At 39.6% G+C, this 20667-nt stretch overlaps 2 protein-coding genes across 4 annotated transcripts in view; one reads left to right on the forward strand and one right to left on the reverse strand.

The window, feature by feature from the left end:
* The window catches only part of LOC131949292 (potassium voltage-gated channel subfamily KQT member 1), a 45362-nt gene that overhangs the window by 21146 nt on the left and 3549 nt on the right, over positions 1-20667 (forward strand). For 2 of the 3 annotated variants that reach the window (XM_059311111.1, XM_059311112.1), the window contains exons 2-13: positions 2248-2338; positions 3200-3326; positions 4263-4341; positions 5250-5346; positions 10646-10771; positions 11578-11688; positions 13412-13507; positions 14544-14668; positions 15573-15703; positions 16167-16254; positions 16751-16826; positions 17854-17948. In XM_059311111.1, coding sequence (XP_059167094.1) covers positions 2248-2338; positions 3200-3326; positions 4263-4341; positions 5250-5346; positions 10646-10771; positions 11578-11688; positions 13412-13507; positions 14544-14668; positions 15573-15703; positions 16167-16254; positions 16751-16826; positions 17854-17948 — 1242 coding nt within the window. The remainder of the gene's footprint in view (positions 1-2247; positions 2339-3199; positions 3327-4262; positions 4342-5249; positions 5347-10645; positions 10772-11577; positions 11689-13411; positions 13508-14543; positions 14669-15572; positions 15704-16166; positions 16255-16750; positions 16827-17853; positions 17949-20667) is intronic. The other variant, XR_009388147.1, reaches the window with a different exon arrangement.
* On the reverse strand, positions 18057-20582 carry LOC131949293 (TELO2-interacting protein 2-like). The gene has a single exon (XM_059311113.1). The coding sequence runs from the start codon at positions 20449-20451 to the stop codon at positions 18967-18969; it is 1485 nt and encodes a 494-aa protein (XP_059167096.1). The 5' UTR covers positions 20452-20582; the 3' UTR covers positions 18057-18966.

Genomic DNA, 20667 nt, shown 5'->3' on the forward strand with positions numbered 1-20667 from the left:
ATCTTATTCTTAATACAAATACAGAAAATGTTAGAAATTGTTATACGACATCACCAGTGTTTCTTCCAGAATTTTTTCTCCGGGGGTGCACTTGATTTTTTCGGGGGGGGGGGGGGGGGGGGGAGCGGACACTGGTTTTCAGTATAAATTCTATTTCTTTCGGGGGGGGGGGCGGTAGACTTTCTTCGGGGGGCTCTGTACCCCCCCCCCCCCCACCCCCCGAAGATATGGCTGGAAGAAACTCTGGACATTACTCCCCCCATGTAACATAACATAACCTAAAGGTAAACAACCTCTACCCCTTGTTATAAAACAAGTGTACGATTGTTTACCTCCTTTCAAGAAACAGACACAAACCAAATAGAGCTAACATCACATTCTGTACGCTTCCTATTATAACTGCTAAAATAACTCAAATTAAGCTAATTAGTAATTAGCCAACAAAAATCGCTCTGTTTACTGTAGTTGCTATTTCGTCACCGCTCTGTTGAGTGTATTCCGGACGGGTCATATCCTGACCTCACAAAGTAGGGCACAGCGGCTACTAATGAGTATTAATAAATACACCAACACAGCCTCCCCTCTACCAGATGCCTAAGTGGTAAAATTTAGGTCAATGTAACTGCGTTTTGTTTTGTTTTCAGTCACCCAATGTTTTAGTATGTACGTAATTGCTGCCATAGCCTTTACATATATATATATATATATATATATATATATATATATATATAATGTGTATGCGAATGAGATTACAGACCAACTGCATCATGAACTTTTTTTAAAAAAAACACTACAACTCCTGCATTATACATTGTGTTTTTCTCTTGTGGGTATCTTGTTTTCTTTGATGTTGGGACTAAAGCCTTAAGGAATTGATTCCCTCCCTGCCGGTAGCGGCCATAAAAGGACCACGTAAGAGTTAATGACCCTTGTTGAACCAGCGAGATGGTGTAAAAGCCAAGCTAAAGCGAGCTCTTGATAGCTGCAGCCATGGGCATTGTTTGGCTAGTTGCTTGGGGTGGGGGGGGGGGGGGATGGTCGCTCTACAGATAAAAAAAATAGTAGCTGGATGGAGCGGTCTCCCTACCGATAAAAGACGAACGTGTTAAATAAAATCTGAATCGATAGCAAATCAGTGTCTTATAGTAGCCCCTTAAATTACTATACAAATAAAAACAAATCAATCGTTGTAATCGTTCTTTGCTTATGTTTATAAACGATCTGGTTATAGAAAAACATTCCCTTGCGCAGATTTATTTTTACGTCGTTATAGGTTGCGCAGTTATCCGTTGCGCATCTATCTGCTTACCGATAAAAACAAATGATTATCAATTATTGTGTACATATTAATTAAAAATGAGTTGTAATTGACCCCTGGCCCATATAACGTAATATAATAGTTCATATGACTTCCTCTTGCACAGAAAACGACTATGGTATAGACGTATTTAGTAATATATTGAAATAAGATTGTTGAGTTTGGATATATGATCTACACTATGCACGCTGCTACTGTAGGCTGAGCATTATATCATCTGCTTCAAGTTGAGCTTGCGTTTCATCAGTCAAACGTTTAGCTTCCCGTGAGCATATCATCAGCCTCTAGTCGAGCTCACTATAGTTACACCATCATTCCAGAGTTGAGTTTATCATAAACATAATAGGAGTTGGTAAAGCTCACGGTTGCTAAACCGAATAGTCTCGAGTTCGAACCCTCGGGCAGATGAGGCTCGTTAGCTGGGGACAGCCACTCTTCAAGAAGAAAGTTCCCTTTTTCAAACCTGACGGTCTATAGGGCAAGTGACCTCGGCAAATGAAGAGATAGTGTGGTCAGCACTATGCCCAGCCGCCTTTACTTTCCCTAACGTGAGTTAGGTACCCATCAGAGTTGGGTGGACTCAGGGACGGTCTACTGACTAGAACCCGGATTCCTACTCGAGACTTGCGGTTTAGCAGTTCAGCTCTCTACCACTAGACCACTCCGTACCCATAAGGAGAGACAACTCCAAAATCAAACAACTGTTGCCTTGTAGTTTGTTCTTCGATGGACAAAGGCTATGGAAGCAAATCCAAAAAGAATAGCAGGCTGAAATTGGAGTCAATGGCCTCAATGGGGCATAAACAGTTGACACGTATACTTAATTGTGTTGTAGGGGATCCCTTCCAACACTAAAATTAAGAACGAAGAAGAATAAAATATCAACATAATTGAGCGCGCGTGTAATCACGTGTTTCTTCTGTCCACAGGTTCATGATGGTTCTCATCTGTCTTATATTCAGTGTCTTGTCTACCATTGACCAATACACAGACTTCGCTGACCAGACCTTGTTTTGGATGGTGAGTATTTGGGGTCTCATATTCAGTGTCTTGTCTACCATTGACCAATACACAGACTTCGCTGACCAGACCTTGTTCTGGATGGTGAGTGTTTGGGTTTTTATATATATTAGTACTCAGTATGAATCAATAGTTGCTATTCATCATCTGATCTATTTCATTTTCATGAAGTAGAGTTCATCTGCTTTAATGAACTCGACATACCAGGGAACAGTGTGGTCATCACTATGCCCAGCTGCCTTTGCTTCCCTAACGTGAGCAGGTATCCATCAGAGCTAGGTGGTCTCAGGACGTGAACCCGAGATCCGAACTCGAGACTTTTGGGTTAGCATTCTAGCGCTCTACCGCTAGCCTTCGCCGTCCCCGAGATTGCTATTAGGGAGACTATTACTGAGTGCTAGAGGAAATTGCTTTCATGGAGATTGCCCCAAGGGATATTTGTAAAGTGGGGGATGAATGCTACAAGGGAGGCTATTACAATTGAAAGTGGAGGACGCCTCAAGGGAGAGAGTCCCCATTGTTATCTGTTCACGGGGAGGCGGGGTGGTACAAGGGAGGCTACTAAGAGACCGCCTTTTTAAATGGCGCTAAACAAATAAATTCGTAACTCATACTCGAAACCTTAACGGTACTGTAAATCAAAACAGTCCCCTCCCCTACCCCTACCCCCTCCCCCCAAAAAAAATTATCGTAACTATTCTAACTATTCGCTTTCTATACCAAGCACTTTCAATTTCCTTCTTTTTAAAATCGAAAAAAACGTAAAATTATCATACATTTACTTTTTTGTTTGCGAGAAATTTCAATAAATAATGTTGCCCTTTACTTGCATGATTGGATAATGTAGTTGTCTGTCCACAGGAAATTGTGTTGGTTGTGTTTTTTGGCCTGGAATATTTGATACGCCTCTGGTCCGCGGGCTGCAGGAGCAAATACATGGGCTTTAAGGGCCGCTTACGGTTTGCCAGGAAACCCATCTCTATTATAGGTGAGTACCTGTCCCCTTGAATACACTTTTATCAACCCATCTTCCTTGACTCTAAGTTTACAGACTATAAACTGGTTGGTACTGTTGGTGCCGCACTTTTAATATCTCTCAGGGGGTCTAGGACATTACCCCTCCCCCGTCAATTACCCCCCCCCCCCCCCCCAGACATTTCTTCCTTCCATCGACATTAACAACAGAAGTCATTATCACCACCCCCCCCCCCCCTGTCAATTACCCTCTCCCCGCAAGCTGTAGAACCTTTACCCTAAACCGAACATCAATCCAAACTCCAATTCTAAACGTACATCGAATCCTAACCCTAACTTATCAATAACTGGGCGAGGGGGTAATTGATAGGGGTTAATTTTTCCGGGGGTCTAATGTCAGGAAAAGATGTCTGGGGGGGGGGGGGCGGAGGCAATTGATGGAGGGGGGTGTTAATTTCCAGCTCCTCTCTCAGAGAACATAGTCCCACTAACCAGCCTACGTTAGTAGTGTGTATAGTGTGGATCATATATCCCACCCAACAAAAAAAACCAGCCACTTACACTGATCATCGGAAAAAGCAGCAGAGAAAATAAATTACGCTGCGGAACTTGCGTAACAAAAAATCTCGCACACCAAAACCCAGTGTGCGACATGTCCTGGAAGCGCTATTTTTCATTTGCGGAAATTTCTGTGTGCGGAATTATTTTTTTGTACCAAATTTTGTAGCTTGATTTTTTTCCCCGTTGCGTTTAATTCAATGTTTTCAAAGTGTACTGTTACTGAACAGTTTAAATCCTAACTCAAAACCAAAAGTTGGGTTCGCTTAGCCAATGGTACCTTATAGTAATATAGTTATATACAATCAAGTGGGTTTTCCCCCCTTAGTTAACATTGTTTGTATTAAAAGCAGGTTTGTGTTAACTCTTTAAATGATTCTCGTCCACACAGATTTCACCGTTGTGGTCGCGTCCATTGTGGTACTGTCTGTTGGCTCAAATGGTCAAGTGTTTGCGACATCAGCCATCAGGTAAAGTTACTGAAGTTAAATGGTCGCTGTGGGAGAAGGAAGAATGGGCGTGACTGTGATCATGGGCGGCTGGGCGATGCAATTGTTAACTATTTTATTATGTAATTGTTTGGATTGTTGTATTTTGTGTTTTAAAGAGCACTGCATTCTGGGATAGATGGTTGATGTAAATGTATGTGTGCATACTATATTGTGAGTGTAAAGAGATTGTTTACAATAGTTAACTTGCAGGCTCATTGTAACAAGGTTAAATACCCCTTTAGCCACACAAATGGTGATCCACTTGCAGGTCAGATCTCAAAGATTAGTCCCAAAGACTGACTTGTGTTCCATTCGGTCAGCAAATAATCCACTCGATCAAATAATGCCCCACTAATTACACTAATGCCCCCATTAAGTCAACTAATTCCCCACTAAGTCCACTAATGCCCCAATCAGTCAACTAATCCCCCACTAATTACACTAATGCCCCCAATAAGTCAACTAATGCCCCAATCAGTCAACTAATACTAAGTCAACTAATCCCACACAAAGTCAACTAATCCCCCATTAAGTCAACTAATCCCCCATTAAGTCAACTAATCCCCCACTAAGTCAACTAATACTCCACTCAGTCAACCAATTCCACACAAAGTCAACTAATCCCCCATTAAGTCAACTAATACTCCACTCAGTCAACTAATCCCCCACAAAGTCAACTAATCCCACACAAAGTCAACTAATCCCCCACTAAGTCAACTAATACTCCACTCAGTCAACTAATACTCCACTAAGTCAACTAACCCCCCACTAAGTCAACTAACCCCCCACTAAGTCAACTAACCCCCCACTAAGTCACCTAATGCCCCCATCAGTCAACTAATATTCCACTCAGTCAACTGTTGTTTCCTTGTCTTTCTTTCCTTAAGGGGTGTCCGTTTCTTGCAGATCCTCCGTATGTTACACGTTGATCGTCAGGGCGGAACCTGGAGGCTTCTAGGCTCGGTAGTCTACATACACCGACAGGTAAGACTGTCACAAGAGTTTCTTTCAAGCAATTTAGGGGGAAGGGGGACTCGTTCGCTGACTCCTGGAGGATATTAAAACATATATATATATATATATATATATATATATATATTCTATATAGACAATTTAAAAAAAGAGAAGGGAAGAGGTAATATCCCGAGACAAACTTGAACTGGAATGCCCTGGGAAGGGGGAAAGTTGTCCGGCCTTAGAGATCAGGGTGAAGGGCGGTAGAAGAAGAGGCAAAGACCGCTGGGCTCACGAAAGCACAGATAGGGTGAGCTGCCCAAACCCGAGTCCGGTGGAGAGGTGTGTCTGCAGCCCTTTGCTCTCCAGGGACCATAAAGGGATAAGTCATATAGAAAATATCAAGTTTAACTAGTGTCGTTGGAAATTTTAATGTGTTCCCCGTCCTCCCAAAAGTTTCGTGTCTCCACCCCTATAGAGAAAGATGTCTGAAAGAAACACTGTTCGCAATACTAACGAATGAGTTATACATCAACAGGTTCGAAACGTAAATCAAACATCTTGGGAAAATGTAAGGTCTACTTTATAATTCATGTTTCATGAAACTTCTAAGCGGGTCTGTTTGTTCATGTCAATGAAACTTGAGTGTGACATACTTTCATAGAACATGAAACCCAAAACTAAATACGGTCTTTAAAAATTCAGAAGCCAGATAGTGGTTATAGTTAACCAGGAGATTCGGCATCGCGTGTGATTACTTTTTTTCTAACTCGCATCAAACACACCAACTGATAATTTAATCATACTCTCGGTTGTTGTGTTGAAGGCTAATGACGTCATCGCTTTGATGATATCTACACATCAATATCAAAACCAATTAGCTAATTGGATGGGTTTGGGTTCCGACTAATCCCGGAAACTGAAGTAATACCCGAGGAACACCCGAACGAACGCTGAGCTTAAAAGTTCGTTGATTCGATACCCGGATGGGCTGGCAGTGTTATAAAGCAGGGTATAAATCGGATAGTGTAGGATAAATGCTATTTTATAACTAATTAGAGTAATTAGCTGCGAGAGACAATTTTTTTTATGTTTACGTTGTATGTTGAATTCAAGGCAAGATATAAAACACAAATACAGCTAATTTTATTTTTGCGACATCAAACTGGAAGTTTTTATGTTTCAGCGTTCTTGAGTTCTTAAGTAAATAAAAGCAGTAACAGTTGTACTTTACCCAAGAAGCCGTGTAATGTAATTTAATGCCGTCACTACTACATCAGAAAATAAAAGCGGATTGTTGGCAGATGTTGATATGGTCTTTTGCAAAGGGTGGCCGGAAAGAACCGCAACGGAAAAAAGCGCAACGGAAAAAAGCGCAAATCAAAAAGCGCAACGGAAATAAGCGCACACGGAAAAAAGCGCAAAGAGAAAAAAGCGCACACAGAAAAAAGCGCAAAGAGAAAAAAGCGCACACGGAAAAAAGCGCAAAGAGAAAAAAGCGCAAACAGAAAAAAGCGCAAACAGAAAAAGCGCAAACGGAAAAAAGCGCAAACAGAAAAAAGCGCACACAGAAAAAAGCGCAAACGGAAAAAAGCGCAAACAGAAACAGAAAAATGCGCAACCAGAAAAAAACACAACGAAAAATGTGCAAAAGAGAAATTTAGCACAAAGACCATATGGACTAGATGACACATTTATACATGACTGTTAGGGCTGCTGTGAGAGTGTCGTGTTTGATCACGTGATCTACTACCATTTAAAGCGTACCACTACCATCTGCATTCCCATCACCACGATACAGGCGATAATCACTTTACACAATGCCTATTATTTTCTTGGTCAATAATTATTCAACTACTATTCTCGTATAAACATACAACTATCGACATTACACGAAGTATCTTTCACATTCTCCCTAGTCCGAACTACCTCGCTTGCATACTATAACAACCCGTTCCTATGGCAAAACTTCACTCTCTTTCATCCGCGTCATCAAACATGCATTCGTCATATCTCTCGTAACAACATTCATTCGCACCAAAATAACAATTTTGTATTTAATATTTTTTCACATCATGACGCACCTACCTACCTACCTACTACCCACCTACCCACCTACCTACCTACCTACCTAACTACCCACCTACCCACTTACCCACCTACCCGCCTACATACTTACCAAACTACTCACCAAAAAAGTATCGGCGAAGTTCGTAAGTTTCGTAAACTGTACTAGACATCTTTTTTTTAATGAAAATTCATTGACATCATTGACATATGTTACATATATGTTACATTTTGCGACAACCTTAATTAGTGCGTTGGGCTTGTATGAAAACTCACTTCGAACTAACTCAATTACATGCTATTTATTTTAACATTACACGGAAAGCGTCACCCAACTGTTGTGATGTGAGGTGAGGACAGGTTCGACAATAAACCAACACGAAAGTACGAAAGAGACATAGATTGCCTATTAGAAAATGGACCCCTTAACTTTCCTAACCCCACCATTTATTATACCCAACCTAACCTCTAAATTTACTGCGCTAAATGTCACTTCCCTCCCAATCGTTCCTATTCTAAAGAATTGTGTATACTATTTATTTACATTTTTTAATAATCTCAATAGGACTAAAATAGACTTTTGTTTGAAGGGTAATGAAAACATGTAAACAAAAGGGACGCTACTCTAAATCAATGCGAATACTTATATGCAGTGGCGTAGGCAGGGGGGGGGGTTTATGGGGGTTCATAACCCCCCCCCCCCATAGACCCCTCGGTATATATATATATATATATATATATATATATATATATATATATATATATATATATATATATATATATATATATATATATATGCAAATCGAAAGTTTGAGGGGGGGGGTACAATCGACAGTTTGAGGGGGGGGGGGAAGTCTGGAAGAAACACTGCATGTAGCCTATATAACAGAAGAGCTATGGTTGTTTATATCATTTTGCATTCGTCCGGTAAACATTTCAGTAAAATACATTAAAAACCTTCCATAACCTTTTTATAAAGAAACACAGAGAGATGAAGTTTTATAATAACATCAGGCTACATGCAGTGTTTCTTCCAGACTTTTTCCCCGCTCAAACTTTCGATTGTACCCCCCCCCTCCCCCCCTTAAACTTTGATATCCACCCCCTCATACTTTATATATATAAAATAAATAGCATGTAATTGAGTTAGTTCGAAGTGAGTTTTCATACAAGCCCAACGCACTAATTAAGGTTGTCGCAAAATGTAACATATATGTAACATATGTCAATGATGTCAATGAATTTTCATTAAAAAAAAAGATGTCTAGTACAGTTTACGAAACTTACGAACTTCGCCGATACCTTTTTGGTGAGTAGTTTGGTAAGTATGTAGGCGGGTAGGTGGGTAGGTGGGTAAGTGGGTAGGTGGGTAGTTAGGTAGGTAGGTAGGTGGGTGGGTAGGTGGGTAGTAGGTAGGTAGGTAGGTGCGTCATGATGTGAAAAAATATTAAATACAAAATTGTTATTTTGGTGCGAATGAATGTTGTTACGAGAGATATGACGAATGCATGTTTGATGACGCGGATGAAAGAGAGTGAAGTTTTGCCATAGGAACGGGTTGTTATAGTATGCAAGCTAGGTAGTTCGGACTAGGGAGAATGTGAAAGATACTTCGTGTAATGTCGATGGTTTTATGTTTATACGAGAATAGTAGTTGAATAATTATTGACCAAGAAAATAATAGGCATTGTGTAAAGTGATTATCGCCTGTATCGTGGTGATGGGAATGCAGATGGTAGTGGTACGCTTTAAATGGTAGTAGATCACGTGATCAAACACGACACTCTCACAGCAGCCCTAACAGTCATGTATAAATGTGTCATCTAGTCCATATGGTCTTTGTGCTAAATTTCTCTTTTGCACATTTTTCGTTGTGTTTTTTCTGGTTGCGCATTTTTCTGTTTCTGTTTGCGCTTTTTTCCGTTTGCGCTTTTTTCTGTGTGCGCTTTTTTCTGTTTGCGCTTTTTTTCCGTTTGCGCTTTTTCTGTTTGCGCTTTTTTCTGTGTGCGCTTTTTTCTGTTTGCGCTTTTTTCCGTTTGCGCTTTTTTCTGTTTGCGCTTTTTTCCGTTTGCGCTTTTTTCCGTTTGCGCTTTTTTCCTTGTGCGCTTTTTTCTGTGTGCGCTTTTTTCCGTTTGCGCTTTTTTCTCTTTGCGCTTTTTTCCGTTTGCGCTTTTTTCTGTTTGCGCTTTTTTCTGTGTGCGCTTTTTTCTCTTTGCGCTTTTTTCTGTTTGCGCTTTTTTCTCTTTGCGCTTTTTTTCCGTGTGCGCTTTTTTCTCTTTGCGCTTTTTTCCGTTTGCGCTTTTTTCTGTTTGCGCTTTTTTCTGTGTGCGCTTTTTTCTCTTTGCGCTTTTTTCCGTTTGCGCTTTTTTCTCTTTGCGCTTTTTTCTGTGTGCGCTTTTTTCTCTTTGCGCTTTTTTCCGTGTGCGCTTATTTCCGTTGCGCTTTTTGATTTGCGCTTTTTTCCGTTGCGCTTTTTTCCGTTGCGGTTCTTTCTGGGAACCTTTGCAAAGTGTATCACTTCCGGTGGTCTTGAGCAAATTTTATCTCTTCCGGTTTGAAAAGATGCAGCTAAACCTCTTGCCTTTAAGTTTTGTCGATGCGACGAGGCAAATCTTTTAGTATGTAAACACTGTGTTGTGTTAGCTTATTGTATCACGCACAGACACAAACAGCTGTTATAAACCAAAGCAGGACGTAGATACAAACAATATAACCACGTTTGGTATAAAATACAAAACAAAGATTAAAACCTATGGGACGGTGTGGTCAAGTAGGTAATGCTCATGGTTGCTAAACCGAAAAGTCTCGAGTTCGAACCCTCCGGCAGATGAGGCTCGGTAGCTGGAGACAGCCACTCTTCTAGGAGAGACAACTCCAAAATCAAACAACTGCTGCCTTGTAGTTTGTTCTTGGACAAGCAGGCTGAAATCGGATTCAATGAATGGCGCATAACCAGTATTGTGTTTGAGAGGATCCCTCCAACACTAAAATTAAGAACGAAGAAGAAGAAGAAAAAAAACATGACCGTTATTTCAAGCAAAGCCATCTGAAATAAAAATAACTTTTAAGTCACACAAAACGGCCTATAAAACTACCTCACTTTTATAACCACAAAAAAGAATCACATAGAAAACAAATCAGACTGCAGAAAGTCCAACCTTTCGTAAACTACCTAGCAATACACGTTTTTTTTTTCAATAAAAAAATGTTATTTTTCCTAACCATAGCTCTTCACTCTAAAATAAACTTTCTCTCTCTACAGGAACTGATCACAACCCTGTACATTGGGTTCCTCGGTCTCATATTCTCTTCCTATTTCGTCTACCTCGCTGAGAAAGACAACGGAGAGGATTTCACCAGCTATGCTGACGCCCTCTGGTGGGGAGTGGTGAGTCGCACGTTTAGTCCGATATTTTAAACTAACACGGGGGGTCGGCGTGGTCGAGTCGGTGAAGCTCATGGTTGCTAAACCGAAAAGTCTCGAGTTCGAACCCTCGGGCAGATGAGGCTTGTTAGCTGGGGACAGCCACTCTTCTAGGAGAGACAACTCCAAAATTAAACAACTGCTGCCTTGTAGTTTGTTCTTGGTTGGACAAAGGCTATGGAAGCAAATCCAAAAAGAAAAGCAGGCTGAAATCGGAGTCAATGGCCTCAATGGCGCATAACCAGTTGACACGTAACGCTTAATTGTGTTGGAGGTGTGGTCGAGTCGGCAAAAGCTCATGGTTGATAAATTCGAACAGTCTCAAATTCAACCACACTGGCAGATAAATCTCGATCCCCTTCAACACTAATAATTAAGAACGAAGAAGAAGAAGAAGAAACTAACACGAACTTGATTACAATCATATTTTAACGAAGTAGTTTAGATTTCACTGAAGCTGGTAAGTGACCTCGGCATATGAAAGGATAGTGTGGTCAGTACTATTCTTAGCTGCCTTTACGTACCCTAATGTGCGACAGGTACCCATCAGAGCTGGGTGGACTCAGGGACGTCCTACAGACTCAAGCCCGGGATCCGAACTCGATATGTTCGTGGCGCTCTATCAATACTGTCATTCGTGTAGTTGCTAATTTATGAATCCTGCTGATACTAGGAACTAGCAGAGCAATATTTAGTATCTGGAATATCATTCAAATTCTGGACTAATGACATAATGAATTGACACCCTCTTATTTTTTCTGACCCCCCAGATCACTGTGACGACGATCGGCTATGGCGACACAGTCCCCAGAACCTGGATGGGGAGAATCGTAGCCTCCTGCTTCTCCGTCTTCGCCATTTCTTTCTTCGCCTTACCCGCGGTAATCCATTTTTACACACATATATATTTGTCTTGTTTACTTTGTGGAGATTGGCATAAATGTGTGTACGAGGGTTAAGATTGTTAGTGTAAGCTTATTGTAGTGATGAACAGATACCGTCTTATCGTTATTGTCTTCGTATGTAATTAGGATTAGGGTAATTAGACTTAGCAGTAGTCATTAGTTCCCAACAGTTCAAAAAGTTAAGAATAATAATTTGTGACATGCTTTCAGCTTAAAACTATTCAGTATTATTTTATAGGCTTATATACTTATACATGCATATATATATATATATATATATATATATATATATATATATATATATATATATATATATATATATATATATAATCATCTTCTGGAAATGAAAGGGAGGTACGTGCGCCTGTCAGTCAGTTATCTGTTTCCATGGCTGACAAAATTGCCTATCTGCCTGTTTGTGTCTGTCTGTTGCTAACTGTCGTGCTATCGATTTTACCAGACTCTCCCCGCGGTTTTAACGCCTTTTCCCTAACGTATTTGTCTGGCCCTATTTACGTGGGGAGAGGGGTTTGTTTATTCTTTAAAAGTCTCGGCTATAGACAAACGAGATTAAGTGACTTCACATGGTGCTTAGCGCCGCCCGTGGGTAAAAACTGAGAACGGTGTATCTGTTCTAATGTTATTCACGTGGGTCTCCAAGGAGTCTTCATATCTCTCCCCACCCCAAACTATTAAACTCAGTTAAAACTTACTCGTATCGAGAAGTGCACCATACCATTATGTGCACCCAGGAGTGGAATGGCCCGCCGGTCTGCCGGGAAAAATCCCTGTGGGCCTTATAGTGCTTTGATTTTTAAAAATTAATTTGTCGCGTGAATTTCAGTCGAGCTGAGGATGATTATTAGACTTTGATGGGGAACAAATGCCCAATGAAAATTTTAATCTGAGGTTAGGGGGCCCCTCTTAAAATTGCCCGGGCCTGTGAGTTTGGGGCAGTCTAAAACAGAAAATAGAACTGAGAATAGACATTTTACAATATTAACATTCTTCCAGAGTTTCTTCCAGGCATCTCTTCAGGGGGGGGGGGGGGAGGATTTAGTCCGCCCCCCCCCCCCCCGAAAATTTGCCCCCCCCCCCCCCCTTCCCTTCCCGGAGAAAAAAGTCTGGAAGAAACGCTGCTTTCTGTCATGTGTCGAACTTGAGAAATGTAACAGTCAGATTTGTTTTATCATCATTTCCTTTTAATATACTTTTTATTTATCATTTCGAAATAATAAAGAAACCTAACCATCTTTTTTTAAAAAAAAAAGGTTTTGGAGTCGTCCATAACTGGCTTCACACTCGATAGCGGGGACCGTAATTTTGTGACGATGTGTGGTGATGAATGGGGGGGGGGGGGGGGGGGAGGTTCAGATAGTGTGACGTCACTATAGTGCATTTTAAAAAAAAATAATGGAAACTAAATTTTTACCGCTTATCCGCGTTTTTTTTTATTGTTATAAAAATTGATTAATATACTCTATGTTAACCGGGCTCTATCAATATTTTAGAAAGAAATGGAAGCTTAATAGAACAAATCAAATGCTTGAGGGAGGGAGTTGTAGACTGAGGTGTGACGTAATTTTAAAGGGGCGTCTGGAAAGTTGTGACGATGTGTGTGTGTGTGGGGGGGGGGGGTAAAAACCATTTTAAAAGCGTGACGTCATTTATGGATAACCCCTTTAATCTAAAATTCCAGGGAATCCTGGGCTCTGGATTTGCCTTGAAGGTGCAGCAGAAGCAGCGACAGAAACATTTCAACAGACAGATTCCAACAGCAGCCTCGCTGATACAGGTAACACGTTCTTGTCTTTAGATACAGGTTGCCCTTTCTTAGATAAAACACGAAGTACTAGTAGTAATTTTTCTTGGCATTTTCTATTTGTTAACTTAATTTAAACTTGTTTAAAAACTTGTCCGCGGACATCGACCGGAGTCACGAGACTTTGTTTAGCCAGGTTTATACCATTTTCTATGTATGGCTGGTGGGAGGCGGGGGAGGGATATCCTTTAATTTATGGTTGATGCAAACTTTTAAATTCTACTGGAGGTAAGGATGACTACCAACACAACATGTGTGGTGTTGATTAGTTCCCCCTGATAATGATAATACTGCAGTTTGTATGCTTGATTTTTAACCCGGGATGCGGAAATCTATTTTTCAACTATCAGCTGTCGGCTCAGAATTTCTTTCAGGCATCTCCCCCTCGAAGAAAGTCTACCCTAAACCTCCGAACGAAATGAAAAATATATGATTTCTATAGAAATTATATACTTTAAACAGCGTGTCGTCGTCCTCTTCCCCCCACCCCGCCCCGTCTCCACATGAAAATTTCAAGTGCAAATTTCCGTTTAAGTGACCTCCTCTGCCCCCCACCAATGAGGAAAATATCTGAAATAAACCCTGTGTCCGGAAATGGTTATTCCAGAACTTTCCGACCAATCATCTTTTATTTTAATTAAAAAATGATACAGGCTCCAACTACATTTTTCTTGCCTGTCCCCGCGTACATATTTCCCCAATCCCCAATTAAAACAAAATGGTTTCCCTCTCCCAGTGTCTGTGGCGGTGTCATGCAGCCAAGCCCCTGGCCCCACGTATATATTTCACCAACCCCCAATTAAAACAAAATGGTTTCCCTCTCCCAGTGTCTGTGGCGGTGTCATGCAGCCAAGCCCCTGGCCCCACGTATATATTTCACCAACCCCCAATTAAAACAAAATGGTTTCCCTCTCCCAGTGTCTGTGGCGGTGTCATGCAGCCGAGCACCTGGCCCCACGTATATATTTCACCAATCCCCAATTAAAACAAAATGGTTTCCCTCTCCCAGTGTCTGTGGCGGTGCCATGCAGCCGAGCCCAGCTTCAACTCAACAGCCACATGGAAAATTCACATTCAAGAAAAGAATTATAAACTAGTCATGAATCATTCTTCTTCCTCGTCCGCGCTGTCTAGGTGAGTACTGTTGTTTTAATTGATTATTAATTGCTACGTAGGTAGATAAACATGTAGTTTGGCTGATTCAATATCCAAACTAAACAAAACCTTTCTTGTAATTACACTGTTTAGAGTCTAAACTTGAGACGGTAATCTAGGAAAAACCTTGGTCGGGCGGGAAAGCGTATGATTGCTAACTACAAAAGTGCCGAGTTCGAACCAGTGTTTCTTCCAGGCATCTCTACGAGGGTGCGGAGTTCCCCCCTCCTCCCCCCCCCCCACAGAAAACTGTCTACCGCCCCCCCCCCCCTCGAAGGAAATAGAATTTATATAGAAATTATATAATTTTATAATTTTACAATTGTTCGCCCCCCCCCCCCCGGAAATTTTAGTCCGGCCCCCTCCCTCCCCGAAAATTTGAAGTGCCCCCCCCCCCCCCGGAGAAAAAAGTCTGGAAGAAACACAGGTTCGAACCCCATTGGCTATATAAGCTTTGTTAGCTGTTGAGAACGACCATCTCTAAAATGTAATAACTGATGACTTGTAGATTGCTCTTGGGTGGACACAGGGAATGGAAGCAAATCCAGAAAGAAAAATAACAGGCTGAACTGATCATACATAATTTTGTTGGAGGAAATCCCCTTCAATATAATTAAGGGCGAAGAAGAAGACGGTAGTCTCAGTTGATTTTTTCGTCTGTAAATTACTCAGCGATCTTGCTTCACGTTAAATAGGTCCAGATTCTACATCTTAACGACATACTACTATAAAACAAAAAAATTGAAACGACGAAGTTTCCAAATACTTTTTTCTTTAATGTTTTTGTATGTTTTATTTTCTTTATTGGAATAATTTTATAACTGCTGAGCCCGCTTAAACGGTGTTGGGTCAAGTAACACTCCCTCCACTTTTATCCTACCAGGATGGCGAGGAAGGCGAGTCTACTGAAGAAGCGACGAAGTGTCCGAAACTCGATGGGCAGCGGTCTGGAGAGGCAGGAGAGCATGACGTCATTGACGGGACAGGATATGAACAATCAGCACCGCACTCCAGGCAAGTCTTGCGCTGGACTTTGATGCGTCTATTTTTAACTCTGATCCCTCCCAATGTAGCCTATACAAGATCAACATTTTCATGCTGGGGTCGTCCATAAATGATATCACTCTGAGGGGGTCGGGGAAAGTCGGTCGGGGAAAGTCGGTCTGAATTTTTGAATTTTTTGACAATGTGTGATGAGGAGGGGAGGGGGGTCTGTTATTTTAGCAGTTATTTCGCGTTTTTTTAAAAGGTTGTTTTTGTAAATTGTATTAGAATGTATTTTGACAGTGTAGTCAATATTTTTGAAAGAAATTGATGTTGAAAAAATTTAACTGAGTTGTGACGTCATTATAGGAGAGAGAAAAAAAAAAGGGGGGGGGGGGGTAACAATCGTCCAAAAAAAAAAGCGTGACGTTATTTATGGATGCCCCCCACAATAGCATTAACTAGACATTTTTTAAAAAATTTCGTTGGTCAGGAACGCCTTCAAAAACATCCACGGGGAAGACCTCGTTGGAGATGGGGGAGGAAGATGACTATGATGACGTCATCTACAAGCCCGAGCAGTAAGAAATATTTTATAAAATACATTTAAAAAGTTTTATAAAATACATTTACAAAATAAAACAATAAGAGAAAGATCAGCGGCAGAGAGGTAAAATGCTAACCCGAAAGTCCCGAGCTCAAGTCAGTACAACGTCCCTGAGTCCACCCAGCTCTGATGAGTACCTAGCTTACGTTGGGGAAAACAAAGGCGGCTGGGCATAGTGCTGACCACACTATCCCTTCATATGCCGAGGTATCTCAAGCAGGTGAACTCTACTTCGTCTGCCCCGTGTGTCTTGAGCACAAAAGGGATAAGATGATGAAGAACGGAAAAAAAGAGTGTGTGAGATTGTTTTCTCATCAAGTTAAAGATCTTTCGTATTGTCGAAGTTCTTACAGATTAAAAAAAAAAGGGGGGGGGGTATGGTTGTTTAATTCAGGTCTAATTAGTTTAGTGTACATTTCCTTTGACCTAATCTTATGAAAATAATTAGCTGCACGAACTTAATCTTCCAGGTTAACAGACGGCCACAAAGCCATGATACGGGTGATTAGACGAATCAAATTTTTTGTGGCAAGGAGGAAATTCCAGGTGAGAAGTTCATAAGCTGTGGTTGATTAGTGTGTCATCTGTTCATGCTGTGTAGTTTATTAGTGTGTCAATTCCTGTTGTGTAGATAAATGTGTCAGTTGATTAGTGTGTCGAATCATGTTCTGTACATAATTAGTGTGTTCGCTGTTGTGTTAATGATAAGCGTGTCAGTTCATGGTGTGTTGTTGACGTAGTTTGTCAATTCATGTTGTGTAGTTGATTAGTTGTGTGTCAATTTGTGTTGTGTGATCGATTAGTGTCTAATCATTTTATGTACGTGATTAATTTTAGATGTTGGTTTGATGATTATTGTGACAGTTCATAGTGTGTGTCAGTTAATGTTGTATAGTTGATGAGTGTATAAGTACATGTTCTGCAGTTGATGAGTTTGTCTATTCATGAGTAGTTGATTGGCATGTCAGTTACTATGTAGGATGTCCATTTTTGCTTTGTAGTTTATTAGAGAGTTAAGAGTTATGTCCCCATGATTATCTAAAGATTCTCCTAAAAAACATATTAAGGAACAAAGGCCTACAAGTACAAGCCTAAGATTATTGAAAAAAAAATAACAGCTTTTGAAATCTAAATAAGTTACACTTTGAACCTGGCACTTGGTGAGGCAGATGAATTAGAGTTTATCTGTTTCTGTGACCTCAGTTAAATGGATAGCATGGTCAGCACTATGCCAAGCCATCTTTACTTCCTGTAATGTGAGTTAGGTACCCATCAGAGCTGGGTGGATTAAGAAACATCTTACAAACTCAAGCCTGGGATCCAAACTTCAGGCATTTAGGTTAGCAGTCTAGTGCTCTACAACCCAACCGTACCATCCCATTTTTAAAAATTTTCAACATAAACGTTTCCATCAACGCTTCTTTCACAACAAAGACCTTACTTTAACTATTGGTAGTTGCAAATTTATATTTTATTGGCTTCTTATTGAAGTCAAGTTCATAACTCATGTTATTTTTAATGACTTAATGATAATGATTGTAAGTCTTTTACTGAGTGTTGTCCTTATTGACAGCAAGCTCGTAAGCCTTATGATGTGAGAGATGTTATAGAACAGTACTCACAAGGTCACCTAAATATGATGGTGAGAATCAAGGAACTGCAGAGAAGGTAAGAACATGCTTGTATGTATTCAGTTAATAGAAGCGAGAAAATGCAATTCAGTGTATATTTCATTCATTCTTTATTCATTTCAAAAAGTTTTGCATGCTTAAAAAATACAATGTAATTTTCTAGTTAAAAAAATATAAAGTTGCAAAACAACTTTACATCATTTGGTTGTCCCTTGCAAATGCTAATAATTTAAATTATTTCCTTCCCCATTTGCATGCAGTAAAAAAATGTCGAAAAAGCATATAGGCCTACTTTGAAGTTAATACTCCTGCAATGATCTTTGTTTTTTAATTTACAATATGAAAGACATAATTAAAACCTCAAGATAATAAAACAACTAACAGTATTCAAGAAAGCACAAAAATAACATTTTGCAAATAATTGTAGTCTGATTATTACAATCAGTTTTCCTGAGTAAACAAATACACCCAATTTCAGCTCCCTAAAATTGCTTTATTTATCCAGTTAATTGAGGATGCACAATTTAATATAAACCCACCTCATTATTAGTAAAAGAATTGTTTGTCCAGCATTATGTTCCAGCACTCTATAATAAAAGCCAGAGGGATACAAACAGGTCTTCTACAGGTGACTTACACAAAACCTTAATTTTGTTAAACTCTACTAAACAATTGCTCTCTACAGCTGCACTGAAAGATGAATTAAAAAAAAAACAACAACAAGCAAACAAACAAACCTCATTCTATGAAAATAACAAGAACAGGCTTTAAATTTATTTTTATGTTCAGCAGTTGTAAGATGGTATCTTTTAATTTAAGCACTTACATGTATGCCTCAACCCAAAGCTATCGATACTTTTTAAAAATCTGACTATGTTTTGTCTTACATGATGATGTATTAATTATATTTCAATTCTGTAACTAAAACATCAACCATGAGAACTAATTAAAAGGCTAGACAATGGTAAAATACACTCAATAACTTAAAAAATGGTATTTACGCATAGTAGAATTTTCCAAATTTTATTCACATTACTAAGTTTTGCATCAAAGTTTTAGTCATTTCTTACTCTTGCAAGCACAGGTCTTATTGTTGTGAGGTGCTCAGATTCCATCAAAGCCTCCAAAGCCTCTTTCATTGATGGAGACAACTTCAAAAGTAGTTTCATGCATTTTACAGATAATTCATTTAGCTCTTCTTGGGTATTGTTTGTTTTAAACTTTTGATACTGTGAACTGTTTATATCTACAAGAAGTTTTAAAATGGCCTTCAAAAGTTTTTGTGTATGGTGAGGAATTCTTGGCCATGCAATACGAATTATATTATATAGCATTTTCAATACTCCGATGCGAGATAATTCTTCTTCACCATCTTCAATTTCTAGAAACTGTTCAACAATCGAGACTAGTGTTTTCAAATGTTGAATGGTGGCCACGCCAATCTGCTGTATTAAGTCATTCAGGAAATTCACATAGAGCCGACGAATAACCAGAAGATTTTCTAATATTGTGTATTGCATCAATGTGATCATAATGCTGTTATGGTATTCTAGATCTGGTTTCTTGTCCACTACTTTTAAAATACTAAACAAACATGGAAAAAGTGCAGCTACCACTGCTGGCTCTTTGTTAAACATCTGCTTCTTCAAGGCTTCATATATTACTTCAGCACGGTTGTACCACCGTAATTCTTCACCAGAGGTATTGTCAATTAAGTGCTGAATGCAATTAATCCCTTTGATTTTATTTGTTTCTTGATGGTCTTCCAAGAAATTTAAAGATGTGATCATTGTCATCTCAATATGTTCACTCAAATAAGGGGACTTTACTTGTGTTATAATCCAACAAAAGGCTTCAACATAAAATGGATGTTTTTGCCATTGTCCTTTCTGGAATAACTGTTTACACTGCATTAAAACATGTTCCAGCATAGTACAACTTTTAGAAGTATTTTCAGTTGTGTAGCTGGCCTTGAGAAGAAGCACTTCACATGGGGAGTCAGACTGTGTACTGCTTAAAAGTAGTTGTAACAATTTAGTGTGCATTGTCTGACAACCTGGTGATGACCAGTGTGGTTCTTTTGCATGAGCCCCAATAAAAATAATAATTGTCAGAAGAAGTTGAGCAAATTGAGAATCAACATTTCCATCAGTTATTTTTAAAAGATGATGATAGTCTGCATTAAATAGAGGCATAAGGTATTTAAATACACATTCCGAAAGTTCAGGATACCCAATAAAATCCTCCCTTTCATAGGAAAAGTAGTCTCTGGTCATAAATGGAGGCACATACGCTGCCTCAATTACAAGCCTGAGTTTCTGAACGAACTGATCTTTTTCCAACAAGCTTTGACGTGAACTCTGCTCACATGTCTCTATAATCCTAATGCACCCATTAAGATGATTTACTTTATGAGAACTGCATGAACTATTTAAAATCTCGTTCATTGAATGAACTAATTGTGAATGAACACCGTGTGCCTCAATATCAGAATGAACATTGGCTTCAGTTTCCGAATTTGCGTTTGTTGTAGACGCCATTTTGATTTGACATTAGAGTTGTTCCCCTTGTGGGCGGTGATTACTAGAATTAATGCTACGTTAGAAAAGGCCTACTGGTGGAAGATTATTTTTTAAATCATGATGTTTTAATCAAGAATATTAAAAAAAAATAAATAAAACCATGTATGTGAACAAGGCGACTTTATTATATTATGGATTACTACAAATTAAAAAAAAAAATCGAAAAAAAAAACA

The sequence above is a fragment of the Physella acuta genome, unplaced genomic scaffold, assembly GCF_028476545.2.
Source record: "Physella acuta isolate Inbredline_101_S28 unplaced genomic scaffold, ASM2847654v3 ptg000687l, whole genome shotgun sequence".
Classification (NCBI taxonomy): domain Eukaryota; kingdom Metazoa; phylum Mollusca; class Gastropoda; family Physidae; genus Physella; species Physella acuta.

Bases quoted from the DNA above. Each gene is read 5' to 3' on its own strand.
- LOC131949293 (XM_059311113.1), bottom strand. From the start codon at position 20,451: ATGGCGTCTACAACAAACGCAAATTCGGAAACTGAAGCCAATGTTCAT.